Source organism: Channa argus, unplaced genomic scaffold, assembly GCF_033026475.1.
Source record: "Channa argus isolate prfri unplaced genomic scaffold, Channa argus male v1.0 Contig023, whole genome shotgun sequence".
In the NCBI taxonomy this organism is placed as follows: Eukaryota; Metazoa; Chordata; class Actinopteri; order Anabantiformes; family Channidae; genus Channa; species Channa argus.
This window is the reverse complement of record NW_027125242.1, coordinates 66,929-83,637: the sequence shown is the minus strand read 5'-3', so window position 1 is coordinate 83,637 and position 16,709 is coordinate 66,929. Positions and strand designations below refer to the sequence as shown.

General features: G+C 38.9%; 1 protein-coding gene across 3 annotated transcripts in view; it reads right to left on the bottom strand.

Moving 5' to 3' along the window:
- osr1 (odd-skipped related transcription factor 1) overlaps window positions 1-11,521 on the bottom strand; it is an 84,417-nt gene extending 72,896 nt beyond the window's left edge. Inside the window, exons 1-3 of one of the 3 annotated variants that reach the window (XM_067495479.1) lie at window positions 11,297-11,521; window positions 7,006-7,700; window positions 3,084-3,738 (exon numbers count right to left, since the gene is read on the bottom strand). In XM_067495479.1, the coding sequence (XP_067351580.1) occupies window positions 3,606-3,738; window positions 7,006-7,676 (804 nt within the window). In that variant the 5' untranslated portion in view covers window positions 7,677-7,700; window positions 11,297-11,521 and the 3' untranslated portion in view covers window positions 3,084-3,605. Of the gene's footprint in view, window positions 1-3,083; window positions 3,739-7,005; window positions 7,705-11,296 lie in introns of those variants that run through there. The other 2 variants (XM_067495478.1, XM_067495480.1) reach the window with 2 other exon arrangements.
- Window positions 11,522-16,709: the final 5,188 nt, after the last annotated feature.

The window sequence follows — 16,709 nt, the reverse complement described above, 5'->3', positions numbered from 1 at the left end:
TGTGTTTCCCTGGCTGTTCAGGGAGTTCATGACAGACTGATGAGTTCCTGACTACAGAGAGAAACAGTGAAACAAACCAACCATCCGTTCAGCTCTTCTGGACCAGAGCCTTCTTCCTGCATGACACACTAAACATGCCAACACACATAAACATACCCACACATTTGTTTTACTATAGTTGTGAAGACACTCTTTAACACAATGCATTCCTTTGCCCCTTATCCTAACGTTAACCACTATAACAAAATTCCAAATCCCAACCACAGCCCAATCCCAGCCCTTTGAACTTGTTAGGCCCGGACAAAGTATCCTTAAAGTGCCAAAATCCTATCAATGGCCAAGAACTAACAGATTTTTCCAAACCACCAGAGAAAGACAAGCACGCACCATAAATTACTTTGACTTATTTTTTATTTATTTGTTTTTGTTTCAGAGACCATGCACAGGTAACATTACTCTCACACAATGAGAAAAGATCCCTCACAGCTAGCTAATAGCCAGTTTCCATCTGCCGTCTCTGAAACAATCGAATCATAGTTTTATAAACACAAATCAAAACTACAATATGTTACGTTTTGAATAATATCACACATTCCAAAAGTGCACCCTCTCCTTACCCCCACCCTGTGCATACACACATACACTCCCCCACTTCCTTTAAAGCTATCAACATCCTGTCAATCCCCATGTAGACATGAAACACATACACAGCATCCATCTGTTTCTGACTGACCCCACAGAGCAACAAAAATCAACAAACTTGATTTTTTAAAATACATTTTTGGCTTCACAAGAAATAAGAATAAACTCTACACATCTTTTTTAAGTAGCAGACAGACTGTTACCTTCATTAATGGCCTCAATGGGAAGGCAACTAATGTGATAACAGAAGTTTTTTAGGGATTCTACACTCTCCACAATTACAATTTTACAAGAGTACAAGGTTAAATTCTTGAAATTCAAACATTTCTATATATAACGATGAAGTTGTGATTGGTTATCCAGGACATATCCGGGGATTGAACCAACAACAACAACAAGATTGGTGGACAACCGCTCTACCTTCCTACGCCACAGTGTCCAAAAGAGGAAAGTAGCCCAGCACATCAACAACACAAAGACCTTTAACTGGATGTGATGTGATCGATACCAAATGATCTCTGGAGGGTTTTCTCTGCGGTGAAACCCTGATCAGACATCAATCCAGCACAAAATTGTATATTTTAGCTAGACAAGTAGTTGACAGCTCATGTTCTTTACAAAATACATATGTATTTGTTTGTGTTCTTTGTTTTTTCTTTTAAGGGCATTCAGCATCTGATGAAAAATTGTGCTGGTTTATTGCCCTGATAATCACAACAGTTATAAACAAATGCTGACTGTACAGTTGTTTCATGTTGTCGAGCATTTTGTAATTACAGAATAGTCACCAGTACTCAACAGGATCTATTTCCTTTCCCTACTTTCATGTTCACACCCCCGATCCGTTTAACCAATGAATGGGCAAGACAATACCTGCATGACTTCTTCATGATGCATTTTGGTTCACTTGATTTTTCCATGTGTGAAAGGAAAGTGAACTAAACGCAAACAGACTAAGTATACAGTAAAAACTGGTCAACTGATTCAAATCAGAGCCATAGATAAAGCCCTTAATCCCGCAGACTGTGGACATGTTTATTAATAAACACTTTTTTTAACTGGAAATGAAAAATTTAAGAGGACAATAAAAGCCACTTGCTTATAAAAGCCACTTGACTTGACTTGACTTGACATCTACCAACATTTTTACTATTTCTAAATCTTCTTGTATAAGTCCCATTCTTTCTGTCCTCAGAAGCGGGACTGGAGTGGAAATAAAATTTGGCCCTTGACTTTTGGATCAGACATGCCCACCAAAACTAATGAGAAGTCTCAAAAATGATGTTTCAGACTCAACACACAAGTAACAAAAACTGACAATTATTATGGATGAATTAGTAAGCACAGAGTGGTTAAAATCCGTTTCACTGTTACCCGAGCTGTTTTTGTACACCCTGAGTTTGTGCCGTCTTTTTGTCATATTTTCCACCTTTGACAGTTTACAGCCCAAATTTAAAATGACAACAAATATTTTCCCCTATTAAACAACACAAACACATGTCAACCAGTTATCAACAGCATCAAATGTTTACTTTTAAAAAAAAATTAGTTTCTTAGTCAGATTGATGCTCCAAGATTTCATTTTCTTAGTGTGGTAGTGGTAGATGTAGACTTTTAGAGCACTTAATATGTATATGACTATGAGTGCAGAATTTGATGTGCTAGCCTACTTATATAATTTATTTATTATTTATTCATGCAAGTATGTTACTTACACCTGTACATGAGTACTGACTTTTTGTCTCTGGCTTGTCTTTGTTTTGTGTTCAAGCTCCAGCAGTCCACCACCACTGATTCTGTGTTTAATGATGTTAAAAATGCAAACACAAACGGTAGGCAGACAGTCAAGCTGCAGGACCAAACCAAACTAATGAGTGAATGAATGAGTGTCTTAACTCTGCAATCAGTGCAGTAGCGAAGACTACAGTATTAAGTCCACACAACTTGTACTCCACTGGGTGATATGTTTCTTCATTCCATAAGCTGTGATCATGTATACATAACAACATGCCAACATGTACTGAATTAACATTTTCTTGTACCACACAAAATTTTTGGTGGAATTATGACTCACATCAGTTTAGGCAATATCTGCAGCAATCACTGCTTTTCAAATAAAGAAACACCCAGTGTCAACCAGTGGAGATGTATGTCTGATGTGTTTGTAATAATTTTTGGACAACGTAGGCTGCATGGAGGTGCATGCCAGCTGCATGGCAGCTCCCCTCTCAGTGTTTAAGTGTGAATGAGTGAATGAGCAAAGTGTAAAGTGTGAAGTGCTTTGGGTACTGATAAGGTAGTAAAGCACAATATAAGTGCTAAGACCGCCTACTATCCTGATAGTGGTTAAAACTGTACATCAGTGTAGTGAAGTTTCTAATGACTATTACCTAAATTGCACCCTGTTATAACATTTCACTTAGAAACACAACCACCAATAATTACAGTAAAATATTTTATTAATAAATGATTATCGATTTTTAAAATAAGTTTAGAAAATCCAGTGATATAATGTAAATAATCATCAGGTTAAAGTGCAAAAATACATTTTGATATAATGCATCTATATAAAAATAACATTGGAATGCAACATTGAAAAGGAGGAAAATGCGTGTATTCTAACATGGCTTTGATCATCTTCAGTTTTTAATGAGCCTTTCAGAGTCTTTGAATTATAAGTTTAAGAGTGAAGTCTTTTCACATTTCAGATTTTTTTTCCTTAGGTCAATTTCATATTCCACACATCCAATTCTTTCTCTTGCAAGTAAGATTTTGATAACTAAGTATAGTTGTCTACGCTAAGAGTTTTTATTATGTGTTTACTTTTTAAATTGGCTAATAAAATGTTTCATATTTGGGAAGTGGTCTGAAGGTTCTGCCAAGTCTTTGGTTGTTCCTTGCATTTTGTTGTCTTTAGTCATATTATTCCAGTGTCCTTGTCACTTCCTTGCTGGTAGAGTGAATCACTTGATTTTTGCTGGCTTCAGTTCCTTGACTTGCATGTGCAATGTTTTGTGGACAGCCAGAGTCCTGGACTGACAGAAGCCCTTTCCACACTCTTGACATTTGAAGGGCTTTTCTTTGGAATGAATATACCTGCAGGAGTAACACAACATAGTCAGTGTTTTGTGAGAACCATCTCAGATTTCATAACATCCTCATTTGTGCTGGTCAATCTGTGATGGGGAGGATGTAGGGTTGTTGATAGAGCAGTTGTCCATAAACCAAAAGGGTCAGTGTGTCAGGATCCCCAAATTCAGTTCCTCCCTCATGACTTTTATTTTGCAGCCACTTCCTGTTTCCTAGTCCTGTCACATTTTTTCCGCTTTACTAATCCCCGGTTATCAGTTTCACCTGCTCTCACCACGCTGCTTATATACCTCCTCAGTTGCCTCACCAAGCTGCCAAATTTGTCTGCTTTGTCACAGTGACTTTCCAGCTTTTATCAGAGTTTATTGTTGCTATCCATGGTTTGGACCAAGGTACGTTTGTTGACCTGACTCTGCCTGCCACTCTGGTTTAGTGAGTAACAGCTCCCTATCTTTGTTGCTGACTATACAAATTACACTAAAAATTATGAGTAATGCTAAATGCCCATAAGGAATCAAGATCATAATGGACCCATTGTAACGAGAATGTTTTCAATGCTACACCTGTGCTTTGATTCATGCCATGCATATGTATTTGCCAATCCATTTGACTACCTGCCTGTGAAGCTCAGACGAATGTTTGACTATGTGGTAATGAATTACACTGACTTATTGAATCAAGCGTCACAGTCTTCTTCAGTATTACCAAAAATATATGTACTGAAAAGAATTTTCATGCACACCAATATTGTGAATCACTTTGATGTCATGAACAGATTATGGGATTGTGGAATTGAGTTATTGCTCTTGGTTTTGTGCACCTTGTATCATTGGAGTTTGATATTGTCTCACAAGAGGATTTTGGAGTTCTTTTCACGTCAGGGATTGAAGATCCACCACAGCTATGTTCCACGCAATCACTACCAGACCTGATCTCTGCATTAGGGACCCAGACCACTACATCTTGCCCAGTGGACCCTACCCTTTCTTCAAGCTACTCATCCCTGCTGTATCTACGGATCTACAACACTGCCAGGACCATACTCCATTGTCCCCTCCAGACTTGGCTTGTCTCCTCACGCATTCTAGTAAATCTTGTCTCTTGTTTAGATTCCATATCCCACAAGTCAGTGCTAAGTACTCATCTGTTTCCTCCCTCATAGACTGGAGATCAGCGAGATCTAGCAAGTCAGAAGACTTACCACATCATCATCGTGCTTTGCCAACAATAACATTCTAATATACTTTATTAGAACTGAGAAGTTGTGTCAAGCACCTTATTGGGTCCAACCCTAAAACTAGCACATTACAGTGGTTTGATTCCTGGTCGCCTGGCTACAAGTCAAAGTGTCCCTGGGTAAGACACTGAAACCCCAAGTTGTTCCTTGTGTATGCTGATTAGTTGTAAGTTCCTTTGAATACAAGCATCTGCTAAATGAGTAATTGTAATCATCCTTCATGAATGATCCAACATGTCCTCTAAACAAAACAAGGAAAATATTATTTTTAGAATAAGGCTGAGTATTGCTGAAATTTTTTAAGCTATACCAAAACGGAATCTAAACTTCGATACCAGCTCCTAAATGATTGATACCTATTTTTGAAATGAACAAAATTAAAATTTCACTATGCTACAAGACTTTAGTTTTATTTTTAGCACACTGGCATTTTATCTGAAAGCAGTTTTCACTCTAAGAAGTTTCTTTAGTTACATAGTTAGGTGATTTAGTTTGACAACAGCAAAAAATGTATTTCACAAACACCAAAATTAGACTCCCTTAAATTTAGAATCTGACTAAAATGAGAAATAGACCTGGGTGAACTTTAAAACTATACAAATCAATTACTGATCCTCTGTCAGTAAGGAGGATCTGCTGTGTGGGAGCTGCTGTGTGGAGGACAAACTCACTAGAACTTCAGTTTCAGACTGAACCTGATTGTACATACAGCTCTGATTTTAGCATGGTGGCCCTGAAAGCTTGCAGCACACTTGCAAATCGAGAAAACACATGCAAATAGACAACACAAGCAAATTAATAAAACAAGTTCATCAATTTATTAACACAGGTGCAGCTATAAGAAACACACTTGCAAAAGCCACAAAACAACCAAATTGAGAAAGGCTGTAAACATTGCTATGACAGTTGTTTGTTTGTTTGTTTGTTTTTTGTGGCTTTTGCAGTGCCTTTTTTAATGCTGCACCTGTGTTGTCAAATTAATGGAAGTTGGTTATTTAATTTGGTTGTGTTTGACTATTTGCATGTGTTTTCTCAATTTGCAGTGCTGTGATCTCTCAGGGTCAACGTAAATTACAGATTAGTGAACAAGCTAACAACTATATTGACACATACCCAAGGTGGATGGGAGACCGTGGGGATAGCTGAAATTATTCCTTTGCATTTTCAATACTAGGTAGGATGAAAGTTATTGGATTTGTGCTGTGAAAGTATCAAAGCTGGATACCCAGCCTTATTTCAGAAACATCCCTTGCTGTTTTACACTAAATCAGCGCTTACTAACGTTTATCCATTCATGTGATTACACATTTAGACAATGTGCTGTCAGTAAAAGCTCCTGTTACTGCTGACTGAGCAGTCTTAAAAGTATCCAATTTTGTAACCTTTGTTACAGTGACAAAACAACCTCGACAAATTTACACAAAAAGCTGCTACATGTAAAATCTCTTACCAACCCAGTCACACCCTAAACAAAGACGTACTCGAATCATTTTTTAATACTGGAAAATTCTCCAGTATACATTTTTTTTTCTGTTAATCAAATACACAATTTTTGTAGAACATTTAAACTTTACACTATTACACCGGAGTATTAGTATTTAACAACCTTTCTTTACACACCTAATGAGGGTGTGTTTCAGAAATATTTTTGTCATCTCTCATAGGCCCAGTTAAGCTTCTATTATAATTAGTTTACATTTAGGTTAAACTTGTGTGTAAACTTGTCTTGAAGAGTACTTTTAATACTTTTTTACTCTAGTACCTACATTCATTGTCTTGAAATCTGAGGGCTGCCAGAACTCAGATGTTGGACAATAAAGAAGTTTGCTGTGTAAAAATTGTTTACTATGAGAGGAGGAAGAGCCATCCTGTTTTAAAAAGAGCTTTGGGAAGTTCAGATATCATTCATTTCCACACATGTGGGTGCTGCATAAGGTGTGCTTGGTTGCAGGATTTACGGTATTAATGCCACGAACACAATGATATTCTTTGTATATTTTTGGACCTTACGTCCTTTGATAAAGCCTGGTACTCACCTATGGTCCCGTAGGTGGTCCTGTCTTCTGAAGGCCTTGTGGCAGATATCACAAGTATACGGCCTCTCATCTGTGTGGGTTCTCTCGTGAATTAAAAGGTTGTAGGATTTGGTAAAATGGCGGCCACAGAATTTGCAGACAAACTCTTTCTTGGTCTTGGAGGGCAGTCGGCCTCTACTGGACTTGCGCTCTGGCGAGGAGAGTTTGGTCATATCCAGAAGGCACCCCAGGCCAGCTACGTTAGGGTGGTGAGTTGAAGCCTGTGTTGCATTGGCAGAATCTGTCATACTTAGATCCTCTGCTTTCAGATGATCATCCTGGGTGGCTGCAGCAGCCAGGTTAGCATAGTCAAAGCGGGGCTTGTTGTTGGAACACTGCAGAAGCCCTGCTGAGTCCTGCTTTGCCGGCAGAAGGTGAGGGATTATGGGTAAAGATGCCATGGTAGACAAGTGGGCAGGCAGTTTAGAAAAGGTGCAACGGGGCACAGCCAAAGCTGGGTAGCCAAGAGTCCACTGATGTAGATGAATTGCATGTAAGGCACTAAAGCTGTAGATGCTGTGAAATTGATCTGCTGGCAGCTGTAGGCCTGAGGAGCTCTGGAAGACGGAGTAGTTGGCCACCTGGAGGGATGGATGAAAAGGGACTGGTGCTGGTAGAGTTTTGCTGCCCATGGCTGCTACTTGAAATGCTGCAGACTTTCTGGTAGAGACAGTAAAAAAAATCAAAACATAAAATTACACTTCCTTTTTACCATTCTTTTTTTTTAGTTGCTTGGTTTGTTTCCTAAGACTCTACAATGTTTTGCAAGTTACATGTATGTATATATAATGAGCATATGGGTTGTTCCTCCCACCCTTCTAGCTACATTAGCCGTAAAACTTTTTCATATACACTCCCTGTCCATTTTTGTTACTTCTGATAAACATTTGTTCTAGCTGACTGTTAGATTGCCTTACATTGAGATTGCAAGTATAGTGTACATGGTCCTTTAAAACCTGCCCTGTGTTTTCTGTGCTTTTGTAAACATTTACTGCAAACTACCGTAGTTGTTGAGATGTTTACAAGTCACTTCCAAGTCAAGTATCAAGTCTTTGGTCATTAAGTCCAAGTCAAGTGGAGTTGCATGTGAATAAATTAAGGATGTGCATGTGAAAAGTTTGTGCTGTTAGATCAACACTATAAAATGCATGACAATAAAAGCCACCTGCAGCATATCTCAATCAGAGAAACTCTGCAGTAGTATGCAGAAACTAGTCTAGCAGTTTGCTGCAGCACATGACAACGACAGTATGCTTTTTGGGGGGAAATGTCATTCTATTTTTAAAAAGCTATACTTATTTTTTCATCAAGAAACTCTGAATGAAAAATCTATTTTAACAAATACTGATAATGCTACTCAGACTTGCAAATAGTATTCATACAGTCAGACTTTATTGAAATCATTCTTCCATTTTGTTCATTTGGCATGCTAAGAGTGTAGTAGTGTTAAAAAAAAAAACAATACTGTTGAAGGACGGGTTAGACGCAGTGTGTGTGCATGCATGCATGTGTGTGCGGGGGGGGGGATTGGGTTTTTCCTGGTCCTAGGAACATGCCTGCAGCTGTTTAGGCCAGAGAAACATAATGACAGCATTCAGCAAGAGACATACCTGCAAGCTGTTGAATCAGGTTTGATAAGCAGGAATAACAATAGACAATAATGTATCTTTGTCTGACGCACACTCTGATGGACAAGACCCATAGCAGCTCCAAGTTTCTGTTCTTACAGTGAAGACTACAAGCCACTCTTCTTACGTCATAATCTCATAAAAGAGATTTTAGTGTTTCACTTCCCCCTTAAAAAGTCACCATCACAAGTGGCATGCATGCATTTACCCAAATTCTATACTTGAATACTGTTCCTCTGTTTTTAAGTATTTTTAACACACTTAATGATTTTATCAGGCAACATTTAAACTAAAACGTACACTGCTTCTCATTCACCTATTTGCACTCACAATCACACACACAGATGGGGGAGCTGCTATGCAGCTGGCCAACACTCACTGGGAGCAACAAATTTGGGGTTCAGTGTTTTGCTCAAGGACACTTTATAAGATGTGGCTGAAGGAGCCAGGGATCGAACCGAAAACTGTGGGATTTGTGGAAGACCACAAAGAAGTCCTGTGCCACTGTCGCCCCTAAAAGACACTTTCTAAAAAAAAATCCAAATAAATACTGAGTTTTTTGCCACTTGATTAGTTCTTTGCAATTATTATAACAATGTCCTGCAGTGTGGGTGTAGCAATTTGAACATTACAAGTAAAGTTTAAATTTTTACAGCATTACATATGTAATAGAGACCGTAAGCCTGAGGATAAGTTGCTCATCAAACAAACTGCAGTAAAGTGGTTTTATAGATAAGAGCGAGACCCAAAACAACCCACTATTGTCTGTTCCTTTCTGATCATGACTTAGAACTAATTTTCTTTAGTTGAGGTTATTAGACGAGATCAGTGCTGCACTGCTTAAGATTTTTACTAGCAAATTTGAGAAGGGAATTAATCATCCTCAATGCGAATTAAAACATATGCTCGAAAAGTATTACTGGTAATACCTAATTTATACACTGTATTACATTGATTTTAAATCATTATTTTTCCCTGTCTAAATGCATGTGTTCACTAATCTTGTTACATTGACCCTGAGAGATCATGGCACTGCAAATCGAGAAAACAAATGCAAATAGACAAAACACAAACATGTGTTGGCCATCAGATGAATGAGTAAAGACAACACCTTAGTTTTAGAAATAAATAAAAGGTACTGTATATACAGTAGGAAATATTGTCATTCTGGATGTTCAAGTCCACCAACTTTAATTTTATCTGTGATCCCTTTTACATTTCACTTCCACCTAAACTTTGGGTGATTTTTGCTTAATTGTCTTATCATATTTACAAATACATATAATAAAAACAAACTAAGCTAGTGTAAGTGAAACTTTGCATGATTTGTTAACCTACAAACATGGTATATCAACTCTCCCACACCACCATAAAGGAGTTACACATTTCCAAAATGAAGCAACCAGTAATAGGAATAAAAGGGGTTAAAATTGATAATATCTTTACTAGCCACTTTTGACTAAAATATCAATTATAACATTCTACAATGGTTTTAATGGCTAAACAGGGTTCTTTAAGTAAAAATACGAATGAAATCTCACCTAGGTTAAATGAGACTTTAGTGGAGTCCTGGAGTTGCTATTAAAGTGAATAATCGGAGTACCCTTGTACCATTTCTGCTTTATCCCTGAGTTCAGGGTTGCCACAGCAGATCATTGTCCACATGTTGATTTAGCACAATTTTTATGCCAGATGCCCTTCCTGACACAACCCACCCCAATTTCTACTGGGTGGGTTGGAAGTCTTGCTTTGACATATATAGCCAGGACTGGGGATTGAACCACTGAACCTGTGGACGACTGCCTTTACCAACTGAGCAACAGCCACCCCTAATCGGAGTACCCTTTGAGTATTTACACATTGTCAGCTATTTTAGAGAACTGGGTTTTTCCAGTGGGCAGCCACAGTGTTCACGCTCTGTGCAACTGCATTCACTACAGTATAATCTCCATAAACTGAAGTGATGCGAAAATACCACTGAAACTCCCATCATACCTCCTTCACAGACTCCCTATTTGATGCATATTATTATCATCAAAGCAGGTTAATGAGCATTTGCAAACGAAGATAATTGATCAAACTGAACAGCCATGACAACATGTCATTCTGTAGAGAGATGTATAATGTATGTAATAATGTGTTGATAATTGACAGGGTATAGAAGGGAAATAACAAGCATAAACACATTTAGGCGTCTTTTGTGCTTTTTTAAATGTTGAATCAATATTAATATAGCCAATGTGATAATACAAAAGTTCTGTGGGAAAAGTAAGGCTAAAAGTGGAAGTCTCACTATTATCTATATCCTCGTTAACCACATCATTTGAAACTCCTGTATTATTTAGTATAACTTATAGGCTACATAAATGTATTAGTGCTGATTTGACAAGGGCTGTATTAACGAATATTAACAGTAGGCCTAACAATGCAATGTACCTCATTTAAATTAACTTACACCTGTTGAAAAACCTACTCTGACAGTAGATACAGTATGTAGCCTAGTAAATTATTGTAGTAAATCTTTCAGGTCTTCTTTGGTTGTTTCACTGAACGTTACGAAGCATGTGCATTTTATTAAGAAACAAACTGACGATAAATCAATTAAATATATTTTAAAAATTCACCTTCTCCAGCTTGGGGGTCCCGTCGGTGTTGCAGTTTGTGAAAAACGCAGAGCAGCCGTTATCTTGGTAGAAGAGTTAAGGTGACGGCCTTTGGGGCAACATGTTTTCCGCTGCTGGAACTTTTGTCCGGTGTCAGCTCAGAAATGAGGCTGGGCTGAGTAGGCACTCTGGAAGGTGTAGTTGCTAGGACTCCTCTCCGCTCCACTGTTATACTCCACAGCTGCTACCGCCTCTTTATTGCGGCGAGTCTGACTCCTGCTATTGCGTCACTCAGCCATCCCAGAAACAGTACCACAGACCCCAACAGGACACAGAAGATGACACGTAACAGATATATTTTCATGTGTTTACAGACAGGGGGAAAGTGTTCTGCGGTAGCGTTTTATTCGGCCACTGGGTACATTTAATGTAATGACCTCAATAAAGTCTGAAAAAGAGATTATTTTTTTAATACAAATTAGTCGAGCTTTCTAAAACCTAAGTTTACATTTTCTAAATCGATTGTTTCCATTAAATGGTAATGTTCCTGCTTTATTAGCATCTTCATCAGAGATCGACAAGTTAGTGCGTGTTTGAATACATTAGACTTATGTCAGTGCTCTTCTGTTTTTTGGCTGTACACTGAATTACTTAGGGACCGCATGTAGAAACCAACATATATGTCGTGCAGCCCACATGTTTATTATTGTACATATTATTTATGCTAATTATTGAGTTTGCCATGCACACATTGCAGCGATTGTTTACTTTGTTTTGGTTAAAAAACAAAAATCGGGGCATGGGACTGCTGGACTGTCAACAAGCCACGGACGGAGTTTGTAGGTAATGTAATAATAATAATAATAATAATAATAATAATAATGGGTAAATATCTTACCCATTATTATAATTATAATGACATCACTTATTAATTTTTAATGTCAAATTATGTAATTTTGTAAAACCTTGTCCTTATAATTCATTCACATTAAGTATTAAGGGAGGATGTAAATTTAAAAAGCAGCTCATATGCAATTCTACAAAAATATTTACAAATAAAAATCATAATCATCAAAGACAGATAGATAACAAAGCACAGTTGCATAAACTGCAGCCTGCAGTACCCAAGAATAAATGAGGAAGTTTTCAGTGAACATAATCTGCCCTCTGCTGGAGAACGTTCGTTTTCTTATTATTTAACTTCATTCTGATGTATCTGCTAAGGTTTGGACATTTAAATGAAATCAGAAATGTGAGCTTGTTTAGAGAAGAAAATACAAAGTTTTTACCCATATCTGTATTCATTTGTATGGCTTCGTTTTCACTTTGCCTTACTGGCTTTACCTTCCCCACCTCCCCAGCAAGCAAACTCATTAAATAAATAAAACAACTAAATAATTAGATAATAAACTCTGCCAGTGACAATGTTGAGCCTATGTGGGAACTGGTTGTACAGTAATTTTCTGTTGTCATTGATTATTTGGCTCCAGTATGTTCTTTTACAATACTTTCAACACTCCTTGCTTTCTCCACTCACCCATCATGTCCTCTCTCTATGCATACTATAGCCAGGTTGGACACTTCGACATGTGACCACAGGATCCGCAGATTGAACCAACAACTGCAAGATTTGTGGACAACCGCTCTATCTTCCTGAGCCACAGTCGCCAGTTCCATTTCCAACACTTTTAAATCTCTTACGGTCGCCTCACCTATCCATTCAAAACTTTGGTAATTTCCTACTTGTACTGCCGTATAGCAGATGTCCTAACTGCTCCCAAACAGAGCTGCATTTCCTGGGCATAAATAATATCTAGCACTTTTAATTTGGATTGTGATGCAGAGCCATATGCTTATGCTAACACTTTTTTGCACTTATCCATAATAAGGGAAATATGCTCTGTCCATGTTGAATCTACTTGTTCTAAAATGAAAATAAAATGAATCCACTTGTTCTAAGTTGCTTCCATACAACTTAAATTGATATTGCTATAAACACCATTACCTTTGTCATTTCAGTTGAAAACCTAAAGCCCCACTTCATCCCCCATTTCTCTAGTTATTCCTTCTTGCAACTTTTGAACAATATAGTGGGCCTTTCTTACCTTTTTCCAGAACGCTTCAACATCTGCAAATAGGGATCTTCCCATATCTGGTGCTACACTATCAAATTATAATTTATTACAATTGAGAATAGAGTTTAGGCTTATTATGGTCTGGAATTATACAGTGCTTTTCTACCTATTGGCACTCAAAGCGCTTTACACTGCTTCGCATTATACATTCGCACTCACAATCACATGCACACTCATGCACCGATGGGGAAGCTGCTTTGCAGCTGGCCAACACTCACCGGGAGCAACTAAGTCGGGGTTCAGTGTCTTGCTCAAGGACACTTCCACATGTGACCGGAAGAGCCGGGGATTGAACAAACAACTGGGAGATTGGTGGATAGCCGCTCTACCTTCCTGTGCCACAGTCGCCCCTAATTATGCTTCCTTAGGGAGTTCCATATCTCTTTTCATACTTTAACTTGAATAGTTCTCTTATCGAGAAAGTCGGTTATCAAGTGAAACATTTTCCCTCTAATTCCTAACAAATGCAACTTTATCATCAATCCCTCCTTCAGCAACATATCGCATGCTTTTTCTACATCAAAGAACACTGCTGCTACAGATTCTTTATTGACCTGCGAGTCCATCGTGCACCTCCCTTTCCTAAAGCACCTTTGACAGCTGCTCAATATGTCGTTTTTTTAAGTAATATATTGTTCTTTTCTCAGGGGGCCTTGTGGATCAGTGGTAAAGCATTGGGTTCAAATCCCAAACCCAAACCTTGGTACCAGTCCAGTTTTGATTCCCTTATTGTAAGATTCACTATAGCTTGTGCCTTTTTGCAACCAAACATATGTTGGAAGTTATGAGTTCTTTTCACTACCCTTTTTTTTTTGTCCTTTCAGCTTATCCTGTGAGTTTAGGGTCGCCACAGCGGACCATTGTCCACATGTTGATTTGGCACAGTTTTCACGATGGTTGCCCTTCCTGACGCAACCCTCCCCAATTTCTACCGGGCTTGGACCAGCACTGCACAGCTGGGGATGGGAATGGGCTGTTAGGGGTTCAGTGCCTTGCCTTTAACATCTGAGCTACAGCTGCCCCGAGTTCTTTTCACTACTCTAAAAGCTCAATTTCTGTCCTTCACTGCTTCTTTGCATTTAGCATTCTACCAGGGTTACAATCTTGCATTTGATTAATCTTTTGCTCTTCGTTATAGTTATGTGCTGCTGTCCTAATAAACTCTCTTATTTTTCTATCATAGACTTCTATTTCATCCTCCTCTTTAATTTAAGCCATCTGTGACTCTCCTGCTCAAATTAATTCCAATTAGCCTCCAAATACCCACTTTCCTCCATTTTCCATCATTTCTATCATTTCGTGATGATGTTGTCCGTTGGGTTAAATCAAACCTTTGATGACAGGTCTGAGGGCATTCTTGCCATAGTTCCCATCCGAGTGAAGGCCAAAAAGGGCAACCAGAGGAAGTCATTCCTAGCGTCAACAATTGGCCTCAGATGAAATAACGCAAGTTGCCTCAAATCGGTATGTATGACCTACAGTATGACCCTCCTGAGGGTGGTCAAGAGGAGGAGTGTGAGATGTCTAAGGCAGATCGTCTGTTAATTGATAGAGCGTTATGAACTGCTAACTTGGTAAATGGACACTACTGCCTTAATCTCCCAGTAAAGGATTTGGACTTAAAATGCCAAACAATCGTGCCTTAGCAGAACAACGTGCTACAACTCTGAAGAGGAAGTTTCTTAGGAATTATATTGCCTTCATGAATGATACGATCACCAAAAAAAAAAAACAGTGAAGGTTCCAAATAAGGACCTTAGCCGAAGTGAGGGAAAGATTTACATTGGTACATTCCTCATGGGGTTTATCATCCTAAAAAGTGTAAGCTTCGTGTGGGGTTTGACTGTGGCGTGTCTTATCAGGGAACCTCATTAAATGAGCAGCTCCTTCGAGGACCAAATCTTACTAGCACAACAATTGGTGTTCTGACTAGGATTCGTCATGGCAATAGTGGCAGATGTGGAGGCTATGTTTCACCAGGTAAAGGTCCCGAGGGGTCCTAGAGCAGTTAAATGACTTTAGAATTGAGAGATGTTTCAAAACAAAAGCCTTTGTTCAGACCCTGTCTTCTCAACTGCATTGTTTTGCAGACGCTAGCGAAGATGGCTACGCGACAGTAACATACTTAGTCCAGCGTTTGGAGCTTACTGCAGCAAACTTAACAGTTCGTATGGACAAAATGCTAGGGAAGGAGTTGGAACTACCACTGGAGTAATCTGTGTATTGGACTGACAGTATAGTGTTGCTGAAATACAGTCTCACAGTGGCACTTAAACTCTCAGCTTAATACAGCAGATGATGCAACAAGGGGACAGAACGTTAAAGCCATTCTGTGAAATAAGCTTTGGGTATCTGGACCTGATTTCCTTATACAGGCAGTCGAGAAGTGCCGAAGGAATCCAGAATTACAAGGTATTAATATAGCGGATCCTGAGGTCAAAAGAAATCTCAGAATGAATGTTCTTGCTTACAGCTGGCAGTAAGCAAGGATAGTCAAGGGAACAATGCAATGCAAAGGGTTTTGGGCAAGAAAGGCAGTTCAGCAGCGCATTAATTGAGCAGCTCCTTCAAGGACCAAATCTTACTAGTACAATAATTGGTGTTCTGACTAGGTTTCGTCAGGCAATAATGGCAGATGTGAAACTATGTTCCACCAGGTAAAGGTCTCGTCAGCCGACGCTGACCTACTCAGATTCCTATGGTGGCCAGATGGTGACAGAATGGAGTTACAGGATGGAGGTGCACTAAGACTCTACTATGTGGGAGCTCTGCAATTTGTTGCCACCCGGTTGCTCCATCTAGTCTTCGACAGGTTCGACACCTAGATACAATCCTTCTTATTGCTGAGATTGCATTTGGTATCGAGTTTCGTTGACGCAAAGTGGACAAGACATGGTTGCGACCACCATGGCGTATCCGATCATGGATGTCCCACAGTATAGGCTTAAGTGCTCTATGATCTTTAGTCAGAATAGCAGGAGCAGCTCGGATGTACATCATCTGGAATCACTGGATTAAGTACGTAGAGGCGATCTTACTCAAAACTGACGAATCTGACGCTCCAGCAAAAACTTCACTCCAGAGATTGTTGTATGATGAACACTGAACATTTATTGTACTTGCTTCTCAATTTAGCTGATGATGGGTCAATTGTACATACAAGCTTAAGCGCAGTAATCTCACAAGCACATTCACAAAGAGATTCATCACACAAATTTCTCAAAGTATGGCTGAACTCACTGAACTCGCATAACTCTGTAAGAAAACGTGTACCTCCACAGCTACACACTGAACCTTTT